At 53.6% G+C, this 22,559-nt stretch overlaps 9 protein-coding genes across 9 annotated transcripts; 2 read left to right on the plus strand and 7 right to left on the minus strand.

Annotated features, from left to right (window-relative positions):
• Positions 1-389: 389 nt before the first annotated feature.
• Positions 390-1,706, minus strand: LMH87_012236 (uncharacterized protein; the record flags this gene model as incomplete). The annotated part of the gene is made up of 1 exon (XM_056201513.1): positions 390-1,706. One exon carries the CDS (start codon positions 1,704-1,706, stop codon positions 390-392), a length of 1,317 nt encoding a protein of 438 aa, XP_056053258.1.
• Positions 1,707-2,514: 808 nt separating this feature from the next.
• LMH87_012237 (uncharacterized protein) lies at positions 2,515-3,432 on the minus strand (the record flags this gene model as incomplete). Its single annotated transcript, XM_056201514.1, has 1 exon — positions 2,515-3,432. One exon carries the CDS (start codon positions 3,430-3,432, stop codon positions 2,515-2,517), a length of 918 nt encoding a protein of 305 aa, XP_056053259.1.
• A 948-nt stretch (positions 3,433-4,380) lies between these two features.
• On the minus strand, positions 4,381-4,801 carry LMH87_012238 (uncharacterized protein; the record flags this gene model as incomplete). The annotated part of the gene is made up of 3 exons (XM_056201515.1): positions 4,381-4,449; positions 4,519-4,644; positions 4,730-4,801. 3 exons carry the CDS (start codon positions 4,799-4,801, stop codon positions 4,381-4,383), a joined length of 267 nt encoding a protein of 88 aa, XP_056053260.1.
• An 853-nt stretch (positions 4,802-5,654) lies between these two features.
• On the minus strand, positions 5,655-8,657 carry LMH87_012239 (uncharacterized protein; the record flags this gene model as incomplete). Its single annotated transcript, XM_056201517.1, has 1 exon — positions 5,655-8,657. One exon carries the CDS (start codon positions 8,655-8,657, stop codon positions 5,655-5,657), a length of 3,003 nt encoding a protein of 1,000 aa, XP_056053261.1.
• Positions 8,658-11,338: 2,681 nt separating this feature from the next.
• LMH87_012240 (uncharacterized protein) lies at positions 11,339-12,915 on the plus strand (the record flags this gene model as incomplete). The annotated part of the gene is made up of 2 exons (XM_056201518.1): positions 11,339-11,736; positions 11,814-12,915. 2 exons carry the CDS (start codon positions 11,339-11,341, stop codon positions 12,913-12,915), a joined length of 1,500 nt encoding a protein of 499 aa, XP_056053262.1.
• Positions 12,916-13,224: 309 nt separating this feature from the next.
• Positions 13,225-13,806, minus strand: LMH87_012241 (uncharacterized protein; the record flags this gene model as incomplete). The annotated part of the gene is made up of 3 exons (XM_056201519.1): positions 13,225-13,403; positions 13,472-13,556; positions 13,618-13,806. The coding sequence occupies 3 exons, from the start codon at positions 13,804-13,806 to the stop codon at positions 13,225-13,227; spliced, it is 453 nt and encodes a 150-aa protein (XP_056053263.1).
• Positions 13,807-15,461: 1,655 nt separating this feature from the next.
• On the plus strand, positions 15,462-16,652 carry LMH87_012242 (uncharacterized protein; the record flags this gene model as incomplete). Its single annotated transcript, XM_056201520.1, has 4 exons — positions 15,462-15,484; positions 16,273-16,334; positions 16,387-16,424; positions 16,488-16,652. The coding sequence occupies 4 exons, from the start codon at positions 15,462-15,464 to the stop codon at positions 16,650-16,652; spliced, it is 288 nt and encodes a 95-aa protein (XP_056053264.1).
• Positions 16,653-17,343: 691 nt separating this feature from the next.
• Positions 17,344-18,118, minus strand: LMH87_012243 (uncharacterized protein; the record flags this gene model as incomplete). The annotated part of the gene is made up of 4 exons (XM_056201521.1): positions 17,344-17,445; positions 17,514-17,588; positions 17,680-17,841; positions 17,900-18,118. 4 exons carry the CDS (start codon positions 18,116-18,118, stop codon positions 17,344-17,346), a joined length of 558 nt encoding a protein of 185 aa, XP_056053265.1.
• A 3,280-nt stretch (positions 18,119-21,398) lies between these two features.
• Positions 21,399-22,442, minus strand: LMH87_012244 (uncharacterized protein; the record flags this gene model as incomplete). Its single annotated transcript, XM_056201522.1, has 1 exon — positions 21,399-22,442. The coding sequence occupies one exon, from the start codon at positions 22,440-22,442 to the stop codon at positions 21,399-21,401; it is 1,044 nt and encodes a 347-aa protein (XP_056053266.1).
• Between the last annotated feature and the right edge of the window lie 117 nt (positions 22,443-22,559).

The following is a 22,559-nucleotide window of genomic DNA, read 5'->3' on the forward strand; positions in this document are numbered from 1 at the left end:
GAGCTTGCTGGATTTGCCGTTTTGGCAACTTACATCGGACAGCCAATGCCATCGTTGCGCCATCGAATCGAGAATTATTCAGCGGCGATCTATACATTCATCGTTTTACAGCTCTCTGGTTGCTTGGAAAAGCATGTCAAAATATCATCTCCTGTAGGTAATGCCCTTCGGCTACGATACAGTGTCGCGCCACGATTATGACAGCGAGCGACAAGCAACATCACCTGCGCAACATGTTTTCACGGGCGAAATCCAAAGTCTAGTGATTCGACAAGGAGTAGTCATATTCAGCAATCGAGAGTGTCATCATTGCTGAAGTATTTAGACCTTGAGCTCGTGAGTTTCGTCTAACCCAGCTGCAGCCCAGACCACCAGCCAGAAAAAGACGGTCAATCTTTTTCTTTTTCCTCGTCTTCGGTATCTACATCATTCTCGTAAACGTCGACGTAGTCTGCGTCGTCATGAGGCTCGCCAATAAGCGCCGCCGGGTTTCGAGCTCTGAGCTCCGCTACCTGTTGCCAGTAGTTGTTTTTGGAGACAGCCTGCTCTCTGGCAAGCTCAGCGACCTCGACGGTGGACAAGAAGCTCTTCCAGTATCGGAAAAGATCGTGACGACTCGCCTGACCACTCGGGAACAGGCCCAGCCTTTCCATCAAGTTATGGTCCCAGTGGAAGAAGCCAAACCTGATAAAGGGCCGGTACGGCAAGTGGTGGATCTCATCATCCTGCGGCGCAATCGTTCGGATGCTGTGGAAGTACTGTCTCGTAAGCGGCCTCTGGCGCATTGCCTTGCACATCTCCGTCATATTGCTTGGGCCTGCGAGCGTTTGGGGCGAGTACTGTGACGGCGCAGTCCGGCAGTAGAGACCACCCGCGAGACCGCCCCTGGGCAGCTTACCCGAGCGGATGCACAGCCTGACATTCCCCCATGTGGGAGGGAATCTGTTCTGTACGGCGTCTCCCTTGAGTCTCATTAGCTGTGCACCGTGCGTTATTGTCAGCAGAGGGCCAGCCCAAGTCTTTCTGAAGAAGCCAAGCAGAGGTTTGTTTTCAGCCGGAAGCGAGTCAATCATCATCTTGACCCACGGCTGTTCGTTGTCGCTGTAAGCATCCGTCAGCGAGTAGTAGAGCTCCGCGAGCCACAGTCCCATGACGGCACGCGTCTCCTCACTCGGGCTCGCTTGCCTGTCAATACACAAAGTCAGCTCCATGCCGTCTCCGTCGGGACATGCTGGGTGAAGCTTGTCCCCTATACTCCAAATATCTTTCATGCAATTCTCAAGAATCACATGTGCCATGGCGTGAAATCTGCGTGTCTTAGTCACGAATCTTATCACGAACTCGGGAGGCGCTGTCTTTGACAAGGACTCCGGCGCCTCCAAAGAGAAGTCCAGATGCCGAAACTCTTCGTAGCGCCGCAGCCGAATGTCCCGAGCGTGCAGATTGAATGTGGCGTGTATGACGTTGAGGAGCCATGGATGGGTATCGTCTTCCAGGACCCTCTGCAGAATGCGGGTACTGTTGGCGCGGAACACTTTCCACAGGCGGCTTGAGCTGCAGGCCAATGACCATAGCTGTTCGACGGTTGATAGACTTTGAAAGATGTGCAAGACAAGTTCCGATGGCAAGACGGGCCAGTAATCGTGCAAGTCTCCTTGGCGCGGCAAGGTAGACGCAGGCTCAGAAAAGTTAGCTAGTGGTGCCATTTTGACTCGAAACGAAGATTGTAGATTGAGGTTTGCTGTTAATTTAGAACGGGAATTTGTCTGTTTAAATATGCAAAATATGCAAAATTTGTCAAGGAACAAGTACTATGAGCCGCGGACAAGGTGCACGGGCTCACGCTGCTTGAAAGTTACATGATCACGAGAGGCTGTACATCGTGGTACTGATGATTCACAAGCTATATAGTAAGCTAAGGGCCGCCTCACATGAATTCAGTGACTCAAAGTATGGCATTGAAGGGCTTTCGCCCACACCACCTGTCTCATCGGCGGGCATGTTACGCGGTTGCAGCATGGGACCGGATGTTGTACACGGGAGTGATGCGTAATCTCTCAGCGAGTCGTTTATGTAGCTTATTATGAGGCGATTATATGCAGTGTAATGTCTATTCATCACAATCGCACAAAACAATTCAAAAAGCGTTATTGCCAGTATGATGTTGAATTTCCTGGTTTCCAACTTCAACTTTGTATTTAGCCGCTCCCTCCTCCCATATGCCCTCCCAGCATGCGCTGCTCCAGCTTCTCCACAAGCTGAGTTACCTCCCATACCTTGACGAGCCACTCTGGTAAGAAGTAAAGACGAACCTAGATCTCGGGAGTAGGGTCGTCATCTCTGAAGATGAAGCCACGGTGATAAATGCGCTCCCAATACCAGTGCAAAAGGCCGAGATCGGCATACTCACATGCCCAGAGACTTTATAGGTTGGATGCCATGGGAGCGATACCAGTGTTCTGTGGCGTGAGCGATAAAAATCCACGCTCTCCGTACAACTCATGATTCGGCTAGTTACTGCCCACCACTTGGCCTGGGAGACCTCAGCCAATCGAACAATTGTCGCTGTGCCTCTGTAGCCTCCGAGAGTGGGAATATGAACCAGACGTGGAACAAGCCCTCGCCCAGGATCGACGTCACGTCGCAGCCGTTGTCCTTTGCCTTTTGAACAAAGAGCTGCGCATCCGGGGACAGTAAGTCGTCAGTGCCCAGCGGCACAAACATAGGCGGTAGACCCTTGATGGTGCCGTTGATGGTGGTGATGAGCGGATCTTCCGGCTTCAGGTCCCCCAGGAACAGCGTCCGGCTAATCGCAACACCAGTCAGCGAGAGCATCGGATCCTTCTCGATGCCCACGACGAAGAGGTCCGGGTTCATCATGGTGCCGTCGACGCAGGGCGAAATGGGCACGAGACGATCGGCCATGGGCTTGCCGGCGTCCAGGGCACGCTGGGTGAGGCCCAGCGTAAACGTCCCGCCGGCCGAGTCGCCCATGCACCAGAATGGCGTGCCGTCCTTTGCGGCGGCCATTTCATCGTACAGCGGCTGTAGCATGTCGTACATGGCCACCAGCTTGTGCTCCGGCGCGAGCGGATACAGCGGGACGGTGACGCGGGCGCGAAGCTTCGTCGCTAGGATCACGATGAAGTCCCAGTGCAGAGGGCTGAGGTCGAAGATGAAGGAGCCGCCGTGGATGTAGAGCACGCGGGCCTCGATGGGCCCGTCGTCATTGGGCGTCGCGTGGAAGACGCGGCAGCCGCCGGACTCGGTCTCTTCGATGGTGAGCTGCGCGCTGACCTTGTCGCTGGGCTCGCAAGGATTTGCCTTGCGCTCCTTTTGGATGTGCGCGTGGAACGAGGCTGGAGTTCTCTGGAAGGGCTTGTAGGTCCAGATCAGGAGATGCCTGAAGAGGATGGCTTTCCAGCTCGGCATGTCTGCAATATGTTCTGTCGGAAGACTGGCTTGGCTTTACGTTTTTCTTTCTTTTCCGGGACGTGACTGAAAAGGAGGTGGATTACTCTGTAGAGGATGGTCTCGAAGGAGAAAGACAAAGAGAGAAATGAGGATGTAAACCTCTAGTTCTGCTGAACAAATGGTTGGACGACGTTGCGTTCTAGAATGCAAGGTCCACTCCGCCAGCTTCACTATGAGGGTACTTTGTTGGACACGGCGCGCGCCGCTGGCGTTGGCGAAACTTTATCGGCCGTTCCCTGTTCTGGGCAAACCGAACTTCGGTTTCGCATCCGCCGAAGTTCCCCGTACCATGCAGCTCTGGCCCATGTTGGCATTTCGACGCGCGTTGGGGCTCAGCTGGGGCTCGGCATGTTACGTTGAGACGAGGCTGAGAGTGGGCTATTCCAGGTTCTCAACAGCCAACAAGTCCCCGAGCGGCGAGCTTTGTCATCGAATCATTATACTACGGCTCAGCCATTCGAATATCGCTTCATTTTTAGAACCAAACTGGCCTGATTTCATCTGAAGCGTGCTGACGTGGTTTTTCGCCTTTTCGGCGTCGACGGATAGCCTACGAATCACAACCACGAGCAGAAGAACAGACGACAGTCACGACAGGAAATGAACATCTTAGGAAAAAGTGCAGTAGTAAGAAAATCAAGCTCTTTTGTTTCCATTCGTAACCGATGTGTTTCGGAATTTGCCATGGTACACATCTCTTCCAGAGTCGAACGACATTTGGACGCTGAAAGTCGTAATGAGGAAGTAGAGCTCGTATTGGATAGCCTTGTCAATTGAGGCGATTGCACAGCTAGAATAAATATGCAATAAATGTTATTCGCGAAAATACGCCACCGGTAACTTTTCTTTTCCTTTTTTTTTTTTTTTTTTTTGGAATTTGTATTCAAGCCTTGCGGCCGTTGGTGTTTAATTATTACCATGGCCTGGACAAGTATAGACAGGGCAGCTCTCCTGCTTGACACACTCCTTCGTGTCCTTATATTTAGTGAACATCAAGATTAGCGCAACAGATTCCGGCCAATAGATCAAGGAGGAATGCCTTACCTCGTTCCGGAGATATCCTTGGATACAGAAGCACCCGTGTGTGTAGTTTGGCACGCAAGGAGGCGGGCAGCTCGCGTTGCGGCAGCTCTCGCTACAGCGGAGGCCCCTGGTCCAGCGCTCATTAGACTGTAGAGAGCAGTATCAGCAATCATACCGACTCATAAATATCTGACGCTGTATTTCAGGGTGTGAGATCAGGAGGGTGTCTTACTGGGCAAGTTGGCAGACCAGCCAGAACAGTCGGGAAGGACATGGCCGTGAGGATGAAGCGCTGCAGCTGCATGTTTGGTGGCTAGGTGACAGTGGTTGACTTTGGTGATGGAAGCGATCTTGCTGTGCGGTCATCGACAGCAAACACAACGGGTAAGTGCAACTATTTATATTTGGTACGGGTGGCGGGCTGCATTACATTGCTTGAGCCGAGTCACATGCTTCCGTGGTTCTTGAGCCTTGTCTGTGGAATAAATGCGCCTTCTTGGTTCCAAAATGAGCGAGGTGCATATATCACCTGTTCCACCACCTATATTGGAGGAATTGACTCATTGTCAAGGCTGCGCAATCCTGTCAAGAGGGGACGAGGCTTCCCTGCTCGCGGCTAGCAGAATGACGCCACTTACATGTTGCAGCATCGGAGACTTTCAAATGATCGGAATGGTACTTCACAAGGCTGGCACGAGAATAGGGATTTTGAAAAGCCGGAGACTTTCAAAAATAAAGAACAACACTTAAATGGCTGAAAAGGAAGACCTTCCTGTTTGTGTCGCAAGATATGCCTGCGAATGATCCGGCCAACGCCGTCGCAGGAGCGACTGATCCTGGCGACAACGCTTGTAACTCGGCACAAAATGTTCTGATCCTGGCCGAGAGGAAAACAAGTAAAAAAAGCACAAGCAAATCAAGGCTATTATATGAATCTGGAATTGGCGAGGCGTAGTATCTCTCTGAAATCTTAGTGGTCGTCGTGGTCGCACAGCTTGGAGCAAGACTAAGCACAGCATCACAAAAGCAAACGAATCGCCACGTGAAGTCAGTCCCCAAGCTCGAATCGATTTTTCTACCACTACCATGAAACAGCGGGATAGCCAATTCTGCAGAAAATGCCAATTGCGGAAGCCTCTGCACCAATCCCGAAATCTCTACATGACTGTGCACTTGTCAAACGGATCTGTCCCGCCCCTCTCCGCGAAATGCTTCTCCGGGTCCTCCAGGTCCAGGCCGTCCCAGTAGCAGTGCTGCAGGAACCCGGCCCTCGGGCTCTCAAACTCGCGCGCCAGGATGCGCAGGCACTCCTCGTTGTCGCCCTCGGCCGCCGCGTCCTCGAGCGCCAGGTACGTGAAGCCGACGCGCTTGCGGTCGGCCCAGCGGGTGCCTTCGCGGTACGCGCGCAGGTAGAACGGGTTCTGCGCGGCCTCGAGCGCGGCCTCGCACTGCGTGAAGAGCATCATGGACTGGATCATGACCCAGACGTAGTTGATGGCCGAGAGCGGCGCCGTGCCGCGCACGTCGCACCACACATCGAGCTTGACGAGCTCCAGCAGCTCCAGCACCGTCGTCTCGATGCCGAGCGGGCGGCCGCCGCCCGCCCGCGCAAGGCTCGCCTGCGCGAAGCCGTCGGGGATGATGGAGTTGTGCGGGTGCTTCTGCTTGTCCACCTGCCGCTGCTGGTGGTGCTGTCGGCCCCGGAGCGCCTGCCGCCGCCGCGGCACCTCGAGCACCGACTCGACGAGCTGCTCCTCGGAAAAGTGCGCGCGCGCGCGGCTGACCAGCAGCGAGTCCTCCATGCGCTTCCGGCCCGTCGCAGGGTCCGTGACGGGCCGGCTCTGGCTGATGCGGTGCAGGGCCAGCGTCGACGGCACCGTCACCTCGGCGTCAGGGATGCGGTCCGGGTTCCAGCCCGCCGCGTTGAGCTGCAGCAGGAACGACCCGCGCCGGAAGAAGAGGTTGTAGCGGAGCGTCCAAAAGTCCTCGTTGGCCTTTGTCTTGGGGTGCCCGACGCGCCTCTCTTGGATCCGCCCGCGCAGCGCCTGCGCAAACTTTTTTGTCGGGCGCTGGCCGCCGCTGTAGAGCGCCTCGGACCACAGCTCCTGCAGGCCGGAGAAGAGGCTGATGTTTTGCGTAATGTAGCCGCGTCGCGCGAGCATGTTGTGCAGGTGGAGGATCAGCATGGGCTCGGGGAGCTTGTCAATAACAATGAGGCAGCGGTGGAAGGCTTCTCGCAGGGCTTCTTCCAGCCCGACACCGCAGAGATACGGGCAATAGTCCCACATGCCATCCACGTTGGAGCCAAATCGTGATGGCGGTATAATGTTGCCCGCCCTCAAGTACTCTGATCGTCCAAGAGCAATTTGAAAGTTGTTTTGAAGCGATTTCAATAGCTCGTAGTTTGCTTCGTGGCGCGTCGGATCATTGTTCACCATTCCGTCCTTGATCATCAAGTTTCGGAGAAGATCAACAGGTTGTAGGAAACCTTGGCCCACTCGCTTTTGCTCACGGTCGAGGAACTGCTTGATATCGCGCTGCGCATCAAAGTCTTCGGGAGCATCTCTAAAGTTGTGACCCAGTAGGCCAGTGGCAATCCAGCCGCGCGACATGGCCATTGAGTCGACAATGCACTGAAGCTGAAAGACGTGGTGAGGCTGGATTCGAGAGCGAAAGTCGTGTCCGGGCTTCTGGAAGCAGAGGCTCGTGACGAAGCCGGCAAATTCGCCGAGTCCGTACACGCGTTTATAAATGTCCCACGGTCCGCTCGTGGACCAGTCGACCTCTTCCAGAGGGTAGCGATTGTTCTCTTCCTGGTTTCGCTGTATCACGACCGCTGAAAACACATTGACGACGTCATAGAGCCAGTTGATGGTAAAAGAACGCCGCCATTTCACTCGCTGCTCTTCGGTGGCGGACTCAATATCAAACCTGGGATCCCAGCCATTAATTTCCTGAAGCATCGCCTTGGTAGGCTTGCCGCTCCGCGTCTTTTGGTAATCGACAACAAAATCGACGAGTGCGTCAAAAGCGTGGACGAGAAACTGCTCTCTGATGTTGATGCATTGGTGCTTCAACGGTTGTGTCGAGGCGAAATGCTGCTCCAAGTTGGCGTGGGAGAGGTCGCAGTCTTGTGGTATGGGATGTACGACAACTGTGAATAATCCTTCTACATTGGCAATGTCGCCGCGCGTGACATGATCGAGGACCTTTTCGTACGAGTCGTGGCCCGGAAAGTCGAGGAATATGGCTGCGGCGGTTCGCTGCACAAAGTTGACAGCCATGTGCGACATGGCGCCGGCAATAGCCGCATTCATGCCGTGGTAGGCGACGTCGCGCCACTGAGCTTGCACATAGCAACGCAAAGTTGCAATTTCCTGAAAGAGCGCATAAACTGCGATGAGGTAATCGGTCATTTCGCCTGCTGAGTCGTGTGTGAAGCGGTACAGGTCCACCGGAATGTCGTCCATGGTGGTAGCTTTTGGCGGCTGCTGAACGCGAGTGCCCTTCTTCTTCTTGGCGCCCTTTCCTTTACCTTTCTTGCCTTTACCAGCCGGTCGTCTCTGTTGGCGTCGTCTGGGAGCCTGTCCCTGCTCCAGTTCCGCCTCACTTCCGCTCTCGGCATCATCATCCGAATCATCCAATCCGAGAGCGGCAAACCTGTTGGAGAAGAGGGCGTCTTCCAAGTCTTCCTTCTCGTCATAGTACTCATTAACATCTTCCTCCATTTTAGCTTGGCGCTGTTCTGCCTCTTTCGTAGCCCTCACATCGCGCTCTTGGATATATTCTGCGCCGCCCAGCGCATCAAAGGCCTCCACCAGAGCGTCAATGAAGTGTCTGTGAGAGGCATTACTTCGCTCAATGTCAGGATCTGTCGAGCTGAACTGCTGAAAGGTCTCGTGAGATTCCGTGCGAGCTTGAATCACAGAGTCGAAAAGGGCCAGAATGGATCGCGGCACAGGCTTGATGCGGGAGGCAATAAGCTTTGAGAGCGCTACAAGAGAGGCGACAGTCACCTCGCCGGTGGTATTGGGGTGCTTCGGAGCGTCATCCGGCAGAATTTTCGCAGTTCTGATAATCGTGTTGGACACGCGGATGACCCAGAAAATCAGACGACTCGTATCCCTCTTGTAGCTGAGGTACGGATTAAGTGGATTCATGGCGAATGTGGATGAGAAGTCTCAAATTGAGAAGGGGCAGCCAAACAATGGCTGGTGTCGTCCATCCAAGTCGAAGGAGAGAAGCGCAAGACCGCACGATGTTTGCGTAACTTGTGTATTTCCTAGCCCCGTACTGGGCTGGTCGAGCAAGAAGATGGCGAGGGCCGCAGCCTGGTCGTAGACCAGAGCGGGGAGATCGCGGGGCGGGTCAGGACAAGACAGGGCAGGACAGGACAGGGCAGCGACAGTTAGGACAACTTCTCCGGAGGCTGCAGCCGATAGTCTTGCTCTCGACGACCAACGGGCCAATGACATGCCTTTGCTGCTCCAGTGCTACTGTGATAATGTATTACGGCGACAAGGTCCATCACCTTGCGTGTCGTGATTCGTCTTGTGCAACCTGGGCTTGTCCATCTTGCCCGCGCTAGCCTCCACCAGACAAGGGAGAGCGGCGGAGATGTGCACTGCTTTTGGCCACCCAGCGCTACCTAGCGAGCCGTTGGGCGAATGGGCTCCGTCACGAGCGTCTTCGGTTGTTGACGAAGCGAGCGATTTTGCGCCAAATCTCAGTCGGAGAGGTGACCTCCACGTCCTGTCCAAGACGCATGTCTTGCGCGCTTCTGCCAGTAAGTCAACATCCTCGACCGTTGTCGCATTCCTACCGTCGCAGCCTCAGCAAGGTGTCTGAGACATGCTGGGGAGCAATCTTCGGCTCCGAAAGCCGCTGTGCGCACAGTCGCGCCACCCCCAGCTGAGCCCTAGCACGCCTCAGCTGAGGCCCATGGGCCACCTATTGAGTGTGCACTTGCGGACCGACGGGCTCAGAAATGGGGCGGACAAGGGTGTTTTCCCAGTTCGTTTAACTTGTTTAACAACTTTACCGACCCTCGAGCAACGGTGTGTCGATGCCGGTAACTTGGCAACCTGGGTAGGGATGCCAAGTTGGGCGACACGGCAGGTGCTAACCCTCGCTGTACAGTCGTGGCAACCAGAACCTTTGCCCGAGAGCCTACTTTCGCGCAATGCCCGCGTCTCTCTTAAAAAGCGCCGCATTCGGAAATGAGGGTGTTGCAGGAGCTTCAGCGAAACCAAGACTGGTTTTACCGGATCATAGGAGGGGGTGCACTCGCCATGCCCATTTTGCTACGGGCGCCGCAGCCGCCAAAGGAGCCCAGCTGGTTGTTCAGCTCGCCTCCTCGCGCTGGCGATGGCTTGACGTGGCGGAGCTTGTTACAATCTCGCTCAGACCGCCTGGGCTCCGAAAACGCTTCCATGCAGGTTGGGCTTTCGACGCCGCCAGCCACTCAATTTCGATTGCTTTTTGAGGCAGATCAAAACGTAGAATATGCCCGAGTAGCTGACAAGACGGCACAAGTTGCCAGCAGACTACTCGGTATAAGTGGCAGGTAGATATTGTATAGGAGTATTCTGCCATCATAGAGGCACTGGGGAAAGCAGACTCACTCGTACACCATCGCCCAATGCCAAAGCCCGCCACAAGCACATAGTTCAGTAGTTGTCACACGTGCTGCAGTAGTTTAGCAATTCTACGAGCGGAGCCACATGCTTATTGAAGCCGAGCCGAGCTCTGCGTGCTGGTCTCGACGCCGGGTATTTCCGCCACTTCGAGAACAGACTCGGCCGTTGAAGCGCACTAACTATAAAAAAAGGTAACTTTGGACTCTAGAGTCGGTGCGAGCAAATTTGCGCATTTTGCAACGCAGTAAGGCGCTACTACCATGGCAGCCGCCAGAGTAGCGGCCGGCACGCCACTTCTCTACTTGGTTTGTGGACCTACGCGATGGGATAGAATAGCTTCTTACCGGTACACGTCAACTCCGCTTCACATACTATAGAAGAAGAGGAGGTACTCTGGCATGCATTTTACAGAATCATACTCTGGTAGACAGAGGATCGATCAATGGGTTCCGCCGCCAAGGCAACGGCTGGCGGCTCCCCCACGTTTGCTCCGCATTGCCCAAAAAGGCACTTCCGCTCATCGTGTCCAATAGGATTATACGCCGCGGCCACACGCAACGTACAAATGTTGCCATTCCGCAATGTGAGAATTCCTTCGGGTTGCCGTCCAGAAAACCCCCGGCATTGGTAAGATGGCATTGGTAATGCAGCATTGGTAATAGCAAGGTTCAGCAAAAAACCTGTTAGTCACGCCGATCATCTTCTTTTCCCGGCTTCATGGACCGATACCCCGCCGCCCCGAACCCGGCGCGCCTCTTCAGGGTCCACGGTCCAAGGTCAAAGAAGTAGAACAATGCTCTCAGAAGATGAGCCCACAGCCAGAAATAAAGCACTGAATATTTTGACGATTTTCTTGTGAATCTTGTATAGTCTCCACTGATCCTTCAAGCTAGGGCGGCATCAACACCGCCCGCCGACATCGTCAACCCGCACCCCATCGTTCTCCAGATTTTCTCCTCAGCCGACCGTCAGGATTTCAGGCTGCAGACGCCAATTTTTTCCCAAACACCCATGCTTATAAATGCACATCAAGATACTCAAGCCATTCCTCGCCATCCATCTTCCTGCCCAGTCTCCTACTACATCTTTCAACTCTTCTTATCAGGGCCATTTCTTTTCTCCGCCAAAAGACGATATTGGTAGTGAAAACGACACTACCCATGTAAATCCCACACCCACAACAGTAAAACACCTCATTCAACATGAGCTCTGCCATTCTTCAGAGCCTCGTCACCGTGCACTCGGCAGAGCCCGCCAGGCGTCTCTCCTCCGAGACGACGGCACCGCTCACGGCTCCGTCGCCGGCGGCGCTGCACAAGACCCAGTCGGCGCCGCCACCGGCCAAGGGCATTGAGCTTCAGTCTTTGCCTGGCCCCGCCAGCAACAGCCACGAAACTCCCTCACCAGTTGGGGTACTTGATGGCGATTTGGAAAGGAGCCGCCCGGGCACGCCCGAGGCGCCGGCCGACGCGGCCGCCGTCGTGCCCACCATCTGGGAGCCGTACCGGAACCGCTTCCGGCTCATGCTGACCTGCGCGACCGCTCTCGCCGAGGGCATGAGCGACAGCGCGGCCGGTGCTCTCATCCCGTACATGGAAACGTGCGTTCTCCTCCCCTCCCTTTTGCCCTTTTCCACGAGAGCAGGACTCCCATGGGCTAACACACACCCCGCAACAGATACTACCACATTGGCTACGCCCAGGTGTCGCTCATCTTTGTCGGCCAGGCTCTCGGCTTCATCGTCGCCGCCGTCTTCCTCGACTCTCTCCGGCAGTCCCTCGGCCACGCGCGCACGCTCGGCCTCGCGCAGACGCTCATGACGCTCGCCTACGTGCCCATGATTGCCGGCGCGCCGTTCGTCGTCGTCGTGCTCGCCTTCTTCCTCGTCGGCTTCGGCATCGCCGTCAACGTCGCCATTGCAAACACCTTTTGCGGCAGCCTCGCCCGCGGAACCTTTGTCCTCGGCTGCATGCACGGCTGCTACGGCCTCGGCGGCATCGCGGGGCCGCTCGTCGCCACGTCCATCGTCGCCCGCGCCGGCGCGCCCTGGACGCGCTACTACATCTTCACCACGGCCATATTTGCGCTCAGCATCGGCGCCGCCGTGTGGACGTTTCGCGGGTACGACCGCGAGCTGAGCCGGCAGCACGGCGCCGCGGCGGCCGCCGTCGGCAGCGGCAGCCGCAGGGAGGCCCTGGGCAGCATGTTTGGCTCGCTGCGGACGCGCCTCGTGCTGCTGGGCTCGACATTCATCTTCTGCTACCAGGGCGCCGAGGTGTCCATCTCCGGCTGGGTCATCTCCTTTTTGATTGACGCACGCGACGGCACGCCCGGCTCCGTCGGCTACGTCAGCGCGGGCTTCTGGGGCGGCATCACGCTGGGCCGCTTCCTGCTCGTGGCGCCGGCGCAGCGCATCGGCGAGAAGCGCTTCGTGTACGGGCTCGTCGTCGGCGCGCTCGTGTTCGAGCTGCTGGTCTGGCTCGTGCCCAACGTCGTCGGCAACGCCGTGGCCGTGTCCATTGTCGGCGTGCTGCTCGGCCCCGTGTACCCGTGCGCCATGTCGGCCTTCCTGCGCGGCATGACGCCCAAGGAGACGCTCAGCGGCATGGGCACCATCAGCGCCTTTGGCAGCATGGGCGGCGCCGTCTGGCCGTTTATTGTCGGTCTGCTGGCGCAGGTCGTCGACACGTGGGTCTTGCACCCGATTGTCATTGTCTTGTTTGTCGGCATGCTGCTGTGCTGGTACGGAATTCGTCATGAAAAGAGACGAAGCGAGTGAAGAGATGTTTCTATACCAGTTCAATAGCAGCGTCGCATTTACACCACGACTCTTGTGTGTATTCTGGTACTTTCAGGTGTAGTGTTGATCTATTGGTGTACATATGTAAAGCTCTTTCATAAATCTTTAATTATCTATTATTGCTTGCCGGCATGCTGCTGTGCTGGTACGTTGTTCATCACGAAAAAAGAAGCGAGTCAAAAAAGGCGTTTGTTCAATGCGATGCTGAATTATAGGTTACATGTATATAGCTCTATCATAACTCCTTCAATTATTTATTATTGTGTCATTATAATCGTTTTGCCAAATTCAGACGCAGATCTTGGCGGTGATGTTGAGGGGCTGGGGGCAGTGGTAGACCTTGGAGCCGCCGTTGCTGTAGCAGTTCTTGTCGTTGGCAGCGCAGTCGAAAGCAGCGCAGCCGTCTCCAGCGCTCAGGGTGTTGTGCTTGTCAGCCCAGGGGTTGCCGTTGGCGTTGCTGAACTCATCTGTTTTGCAATTGTCAGATGTCAAGCCCCGAAAAAGGTGTGTATGGCGGATGTGGTGTGGGACTTACAGTAGGCCAGGTCGGGGTTGCTGGTGAAGGAGTAGCCGTACTGGAGGACGTCGTCGAAGTTGCGCGACTTGGAGATCTTGACAGTCTGTGGGGAATGTGTTAGCGCAAAACGCTCTCGATTTTTGAGGGACTGGTTAAAAACGTACGGTGCCGTAGTAGCGGAAAGCCTCCGAGAAGTACTCGCCGGGCTTGACGGTGTAGAGCACGCCGGGAGCGTGGTCGTCGTAGGGGAAGGACTCGACGTAGACGGTCTCGGCGCAGTGGTTCTCGACGTAGGCGTACTGGGCCGAGGCAAGACCGACGGCGGCGGCGATGGAGAGAATGGAGGCCTTCATATTGGATGTGGTTGGTGTTTTGTATCAAGAGATGAAAAGGTGTCTGATTGAAGTGGTGCTGTTGATGGATGCTGATGATGACATTCCAACTACACTCATGGACAGGATCGCCAGGACCTTTTATACTTTTTTCTCCAGAATACAGTTCGGCTCATCAGGGATACTATACTTGAGCTAAGTCGAGTTGCACATACGCTGTAGGGCTGCCAAGCATCTGCAACGTCAGGCATCACACTTTCAAAAGAACTTTTTGTTGCCGTGGGATCGTGGGTGTAAGTGCCCGCGCAGCTTCCCCCGCTAGCCCACCAGGATACGAGCAAAAGAGGAGCTTTGCGCTGACCTGATGCCCTGTAATGCGGTTCGTATTTCCGCGTCAATGGCTCCAAAGAGTATAGGGCCGACCAATAGTAAAAAAAAAAAAAGGGCTAGCCGTGGTGGTCCCCAGCCTCACCGATCTCACCCGCTAATTGCGTGGTCCGCATGACATCATGTCCAGCCTTCCGGGGCTCACGGCAATGTTCTTCCCCCCGGTACTGCACTGGGGCAACGCCAAGACGCCGAGAGAGGGCTGCAGGTGCAGAAACGAGCCTGTCCTGGGCGAGCGGGCGGGCTAGGTGGCATCGGTGAGCAATGCACGGCGTAATGAGGTGACATCCTTCCATCCTCCCTCACCATGAGACTTTTTTTCTTCTTACTTTTGCCCGTGATGAACGGGACTAGTGGGGGGATTCAAAATGGAAGTCTATGAAGGAACACTAGAGGGACACTGGGCCACAAAAATGTCTGACTGAACGAAGGAGAAAAAAAGGTGTAATGGCCGGCTCGGCATGGATCTAAGGCTGGGGCCGGAGACTATTTTTGGCAGCAACCCCCCGCAAATGCGGCCCAGCTTGGGAGCAAGGTTTTCGGTCGCTTTCTGTTTCTTCTTATGATGGTGCCAAGCATTCATATTTCCGGCTCCCTACCGGCCATGGCCTGTTCTCTCTTTCTTTTTGCCTTTTCATGTTTGTCAGACGGTGTGATTGCCCAATGAAACATGGCGTCACGAGGGACTGCCATGGCTCGTATAAGTTTTGGAGCTGAGCTGTCGATCCATGTCTCGCCGTACCGACCAAACCGCAACGGCCGTATAGAGTCACTATAGTAGAGAAGGAAAATACGGAACTTGCGGACTTTGGCACTGTAAGCTAAAAAAAAAAGGTAACTCCGGCTTCGTACGAGTAGAGAAGTTGTTCACAACCCTTCCCGCCGGTGAATTATGACGTCGTAGGAAGCCGTAGGCCAATATCCGGGCCGGCAGAGGTCCCTAACTATGTTGGGAACCAGGCCGAAGCCCGATGGATGAAATCCGACTGAAGGCTGCAGCGGAGTCGTATTTACTAAAGACAAAAATATCGAGGTTGCAAGGCCATGTCGTATTAGGATTTGCCGTAGGATGGGAGGAAGCCGATCGTGGTAGATTGGGAGGGGGCAATGCAAGGGAAATCGGAAGCGATCAGCCACACACCACCCACGTACATCGGTTTTTAGAGGGAGAAGAGCTAGTTTCTGAGGGATTCTGCCCAAATCGTATCATTCAGTCGTTCAATTGTCCCTTTGCAGCAAACTCGTTGTCGTATGCTCGGTGCTTTTTTTCTGCTGTTTCTCAAAACTTCATGCCGCTCCCATTTGGGAAGCGGTGCGACAGAAGGCGGTCGCGAACCAAGCTAGCTCTCAGTCGGACATCTCGATCTTGCACGCCAAAACATTACAAATGTCGGCGAAAAAGAGACAAAAAGAAAAACATACAGCAGCCGGTGTTCGCTGGTCGTCACCGACCCAACTACTAATCTGCCGGTCAGTAGCTTGACTTCAGCGGAGCAAACGGGACGCGGTATTCTCTACTGCCTGTGGCCGTATGTACTGACTTTGAGCGAATATGAGTATATATGTGGTTGCTTTGCTGCCTACAAAAAATGCCGCTAAAAGTGACAATCAGTTTTGATTAGTCCACAAAGCCGGGTCACGGACACTAAGAACTGCCTATCGTCCTCATTCGCTCGAGCTGGCAAAGAACCCGGGCTTGCGGCTACCTGCTCTGTATCAAAGTTTTACGTTACACGGGTCCTACTCAAAGCCCCTCAGTCTGGCGTCTTCCATAAATTTAGTCAAGGTCGAGGCTATTCGAGTTGAACTTGAGATCAACGAGCGGAGCATATTTAACCTGCCCATAATTGTCTATCAAAATGTACTAAGACTTGATCGCATGTGATGGTTCGTTTGCGATTCAAACTTGGGTGTCGCTAGTCACTTAGCCGTTGACGAGAGACAACGACCGACTAAGCATTTTGCTTTGGGAGGGCGCTGAAGCGTATCTTCCCTGTATTAACTAGGGCTGTCGCCGCGACACATTGTCTCCTACAGGCAAACCAGAACACAAAGTTCATTCACTTCAAGACAACCAACTGACAAAATCTCCGTCGCCAGCGTCGCTGCTGTCGCTGCCGCGGATACTCCCGCCTCTTCTCAGGCTTGTGCTGCTTACGACCGTAGGTGACAAGATTATGAATTTATTACTTGAGCATTCACAACGTTTGACAGTCGAATCAACACGCGTCTGCTTCGAATACGGCAAAGACGTTGGCGCCTGCTGTGGCGATGGCATCTGCGCTGGTTCCCGCTGCCGCAACCCCAAGACCTAGACCTGGGCCCGGCCGTCCACCACCGCTGGCGATGCCGGTGCCAAGATTACTCAGACTTCCGACGCCCAGGTCCAGGTTCTCACCAACGTTCCCGTCGTCGCCGGCGCTGGCAAGGCCATCCCTGGTATGGTTGCTACTGGTGCCGCCGTCGCCGTTTTTCTGTAAAAAGCCTTGACAATAGTGGTTGTGAGTGGACGATGGAGGTGATGGGCAGACTCCGGCGATGTGTCTGCGTGAATGTTGGCAAGTTTGTCCAATGGCGTGGGCGTAAGGCCCATTCTACGATTGCCCCGAACATGTACTATACCTTGAAGGATCTAGTCTATTATACTGTACGAATTTTGAAAGAACCATTGCTGGTTTTTGCTCTCTTGTCAATTTTTCTCGACGTACCTACACTATTCGAGTCCGGTAAAATATGACCTTTGTACATTTGCCATAATGTAGAGAGCATAACTATATTTAGTCAACCATAATATATTTACTATACTATTATAAATAAGAGAGCTAAGCTGAGCAAATACCATTAGTACAGGTATTCGGCTTTTGGCAAGGAGAACTAGCGCTGCAAGACCACCCTGCGCATCCCCAATTGCACGCCTGATCACTACAGATACCGTTGGGGCTTAGGCAAGTGTACGGTGACTGGCATGGCGATTCCGCACTGCAAGACCACCCCAAACATCTACAAAGAATGGAGGTATGTGTTAGCTTCTAATTCCTTGGTGAAAAGAATGACAGGACTGATGCTTTTTTTTTTTGAATTCAAACTTACCCCCAGTTACAAGCTTGAGAACTGCATATTCCATTTGGGGCGAGGCAAGTGAGGGAGGTAGCGCAAAGCTTGGTCAAGCCATCACAGGATGCGCCAGCCGCTCCTCCGCTTGCCGATGGAGGATTCGCCGTCGTAGAGGTTATCTGTGATGCCTGGGACGACGAGGCTCCGCTCGACGGCCAGCTAGCACCAGGGGCTGCATACGCCGTGTTGACTCTGCCTGTCAACTTCCAGTTGCAGGGGTCAATCACTGTATTTTTGTTGCCGTTGGGATTGCCGTGTAGATTGGAAAAAGCGTCAATCATGATATCGATGGATCCAGTTCTCTATCAATACTGTCAAAATTGCGGTTCTTTCCTCCGCTAAAACGTTGCAGGTGTAGGGAGAGAGAGACCGAGGGAGAGAAATGTTAGCTACCTTGATCCATGCATCATCGAATGCGTCTCCAATGTAAAGAAGTGACGTCTTTCCCGTAGACGGGTCGGTGACCTGGGCCTCCAAGCCGCAGTATTTGCGGCTCTGCGCTCGCCAGGCATCTGGGTTGGAGTTATACGTCGCCCCTCCCATCGCTTTTAGAGACTGTGCTTTACGTTAATAGCTGTCATGTGTCGCGAAGCGAGGGAGATGATAGACGTACCACAGCAAAGATGGGATCACTGTTCTTGTACGTGTACCCGCACCAACTCTGGCCATTTGTTGCATCCTGGCCAGCGCTGGCACGATACCATGATCCAATCACTCCGTTATTGGCGCCAGGAAAGAAGCCTTGGGGTATAGACACGGGGTAAATGCTCGCAGATGCTTGAGCAGCAATCGCCGCCAACGTAATCGACATGGTAATAAGAGAGTACATCATGGCAATGCTAATAAACGTATGTTTGTCTCTAATCTGTCGTGAATGTTTCTTGAGAGGAATCAAAATATGTCTGCAGATGAAAGGATTATGTGCTGGTTTTATATAACTTTGGTCAGCGTAGTAAAACGTGTAATCAGTATGAGGTATTTGAACAGCAATTGTTTCCAAAGGCCATGAGTCAGTGACTGGACCTTGCTTCCTCGGCACTTCTGATAATTTTCCACTAACATCGCAACGCATTGTTTCTTTCCTGCTGAGAGGCAAAAACTGGCTGTAGATAATGCCTGAATGTCTAGGGTGTAGCTAGCGCTTACCCGCAGAGAGGAACGGGTCGACGTCGATGTAAACGCTGACTAGTTCACTAACTCAGTCACAGCTAGTGAACTGTTGATGCTCCGGTGGGTTCTAAGCCGGCAGGCGACCCGGCATTTTGTGACTATGGTGGTTGTGGCGTACGGGACCCCCCGCTTGACACAATTCTGAGGACAAGTAATAACTAGATCACCAGTTCTGGCTCAACAATTGCTACAGAGTTCTTGTCTTCGTATAACTACACGCCCGCTCGTCCAACAGTCAAAAGTCTCAGTCCGCTAACGAACCGACTACTGTCAGTCAAGAAATAGGCGATTTGAAGTAACAATTTCACAGAGAAAGTGCAGTTGTAAGCCTTCAGGTAATGCAGACGCTAGGCCGGAGATTTCAAGCTTGGGGCGATTAGTCTACGGATACATTTACGGGACTTCATAGACCCGGAGAGGACACGCTAATGATGAAACGGCCGACAGACCAAATTACACGAGGTACATGTGCCATGCCCTCCTACTACGTAGTAGAGTGGTAAAGGGCTTGGTGATAGCTACACCTCCGCGGCCGTCTCTTGGCGACCTATCAACTTCAATAAGAAAAAAATAATTAATGAAAAGAAAATCCAAAAAAAAAAGTCCAAGTGCGCCGGTTTTGGCCTTCTGAGTCAGGCAGGCTTTGTCGCTGTTTTTACTGGGTGCTGATCACTCGGCCGCTCGCGGCGGCAGAGCCGACATAGTGCTAACAGACCACACGAGCATCACTTGCAGAGTACTTCCAGTCAAGACGGGTTCAACGTCGTAGTTAAGTGGGGTCACATTGTAATGAATTCAGAAGCAACGACTTCAATTTTTTTTTGGCCCTGCATGACCGTGGGGAAGAGCTAAACGGGACGCGGTATTCTCTACTGCCTGTGGCCGTATGTACAAGAATTTGAGCTCAATCGAACTATAACGTCGAGTCTGCAAACTCTAGCCGGTACGCGGGGGCGGCAATACAGGCATCGAGCTGGAGTTCTCTATAGGGCATCGAAAAGCGCCGGCCCAACCACTACTCTGCCAGTCAGTATCTTGACTTCAGCGGAGTAAACAACATCTCTTCAATGTGAGAAGGACAATTAGCCGGTATTAAGCTTGGACCTATTCTACGGCGAGAGTGTGCGAGAAGCTCTCGTTATATATCGCGTTGCGTTGAAGATTGTGACCTAGAGTAAGGTCACAGAGCCAATATGTGCCGTTGGTTGCTTATTCCCAGTGTTCGTTCTTATCGTGGTCCATTATTCTGCTCTTAAATCTTCAAAAAGGTCGTGCCGCAAGAAGCCCATCCAGCCATGTGAGGCTTGGCCAGAGACTCGCTATAGTGCACACTACACCAAGGATTCATCGTCAATTCAGCAAGCCACGGTACTTAAAATATCTTCTAGCTCAAGTGACATGTGCATTTAGCCGCGCCGTCGATTGCCTATATAAGGTGCTCCTAGGCCATCAACCGCCTTCTCTCGCCCCGGCCGTCGTGACCGCCAACTGGATTGAGGCCCTGCCCCCTTGCCCGCCTGCCTGCTGCAAACACACCCGCCGAGTAAGCCCACCTGATGAGACCAACAGTTGACACATTTTCCCAGCTAACTTGCCAGATTTGTGAAATAGGCCACATCAGCGCACGTCAATTGCACTCGTCGATGGCGTGTCCTGACGAGGGATTGCCCATGGAGCGCGGCAAAGAAAAACAGCAGACGGCCTGCCCCGGAGAACCGGGCGCAGTTGGCAGCAAAATACAACCCTGCAGTGGCGGCGAAACTTTGCCAGCACCTGTTGACGCGTCTATCGATCGACTCATCGGCGTTGGCGGCATGCACGGATCCTTTGATGGCGAAGCGCGGCTAAGGCTGTTTCCCGAGTCGCTTTGGCTCTTTATCCACGACGGCGCTCTACACAGACACATTGGCTGGGTGCGCTTTTGGCTGCTACCCGGAGCCTTTCTGTCCGTCAGCATCGTCTTCTTGGTGCTGCTCGCCCCGGCTATAGCGTGCGGTCGAGCTCTCTACTTGGCCCGCCATGGCAGACTGGCCGACCTGGGCCATCTGTCTTGGTATGCGCCGTTCCTGCCATTGGTCTTTTCCTACATATCTGCCTACAAATTTTTGTTGTGTTGTATTTGGAGGCAGTATCGACAAGTCGACAAGCAAAACCTTGGCCCAAGATACCGCTTCCCTGTCTTGTATCTATGTCTGCGCGTCATTGAGCATTACATGATACGGCTACTGCCGAATAGCCTGATTAGAAAGCATCTGGTAACCAAACAGACATCCCCCAGAGTATAATTGTCTTTGCCACAATTGCCGTCCCAGCAGATACATGACCATTTTGAATGCTCCATCACCAATCGCACGATTCCCCACGGGCATCGACATCAGAGGGAAAAGAACTGCTTTCTGAGCGACTGAGCCCGACACGGTTCATCTTATCATTTAGTTGTCTATTTGCCGCAAATTTTATGTGGCATGCTATTGAAGACGATCCCACCCACGACGTGTTCTGGAACGAAATGGGGGCGGGAAACCTTTTTTTCTCGGTCTTGTTTTTCACGTGTAGCGCCTCGGTCGGCATCGTGGCAACGAGCCCTATGGATGTCTAGCAGCTTTTGCTCGCCACTCTTCTGCGGCATAATTATAGCGGGTGGTTTGAGGTTTCGGCGATGAGTATGACTTGAGTTTGGACTTTCTGGGCGTGGGTACGCAAATGGCAAAACAGGACGTCGAGATGAGAGCTTGTTTGGAGCAAGTGACAAATGTGGTCCATGTCGATTGGACCTGTGGCTATAGACGATGCAGGTTGCCCTGGCCGAGTAGCATGCTCGCCGCCGTAGCATAGCGCTTTCACTTGGAAAATTGTCAATAATGAAGCATAATACCGGATAATTTATTTGTCAATAATGAATACCATGATAATTAGAATTCTCAAAATAGTGTGCTCGCTCTTCACGTCTGGTGCCGATTTCGCTTGCTATCCTGCCACACGGCAGTCACCACGCGTGCAATCAGATCAAGTGCCTCTTTGTGCTGCTGAACGGCCGCTCCCGGCCCAAAGCGTGCCATGATCTTGTCCGTGTGCCACTTCTTGGTCTCGGTGCTCATGACGGAAAACCACTCCGGTCCTGATTTCAATCCATTGCTCGGTCCTTCCCAGAAGAACTTTCGCACATTCTCGTCGCTGACGTCCTTCAACTTACCCGACTTTGTTGGCCAAGGAACTTTGGCATCCACATCCTTGGGGTTCTTGTCAAGACACGCCCATCCTGCCAGGTACTTGCTCCAAACCTCGTCCCAAATTTCTCTTTCGCTCTGCTTTGCCGGCTTCGATGCTGGTGTGATTGCTGGTCTGGGCTGTGGAGCGGCCTGCTTTGGCGGCGACTGCGGTGGCGGCGGCTTCGAACGGAAACCTGTCCCCTGCTTTTGCTTCTGGTCTGGCTCACACCGTGGGCTTTCTTTTGGCGCCTGTGAGTTCGAAGTAGCTCGAGACCCGAAGGACTCCGCCTGTGGGGAACCTGCCATGAATGGATTGCTGCCAGAGTGTTGCTTTCTGTTGGATTGCTTTCGGTCCAAGTTCGCCTCCAATTTCTCAAGTCGCTGCAGAATCTCATATAGCTTGTCGAAACACTTGGCCTGCGCTTCAGCGTACCCGTTTTCCTGGTATTGACGCGGCTCATAGAGCCTTTCCAGTCTCCGTGCGGCCTCCTTTGCCCAGTCGCAAGCGACGCGCATCGCCTGGTCACAGTGAAAGCGACAAAGCATGAAGCCCGCTAGTTGATACAATTCTTGCTTGGTCACAGCGGAAATGCCATGATCTAGCGGCTTCATCTCCGCTAGAACGCCATACGCCAAGCCGACTGCGTTTTTGTTTCTGGGCATCTGGCAGCGGCGACCTTGACTGGGGGCGTAACCCACGCAGCTGACGCGGCCCTTGACGGGATTGAACAAGGAAACAATGTCCTCCCACTCAGAATAATGTGTATCTGAGAACATCGCGAGATCTTGCTTCGGTAAAACAAACTGAAGAAAAGGTGTTCTATTGAATGGACGTGGTGACGCAACGGTAACCTCGTCGCCAAAGATTGATAGTATTGTGAATGAGATGAAATC

The sequence above is a fragment of the Akanthomyces muscarius genome, chromosome 4, assembly GCF_028009165.1.
Source record: "Akanthomyces muscarius strain Ve6 chromosome 4, whole genome shotgun sequence".
Classification (NCBI taxonomy): domain Eukaryota; kingdom Fungi; phylum Ascomycota; class Sordariomycetes; order Hypocreales; family Cordycipitaceae; genus Akanthomyces; species Akanthomyces muscarius.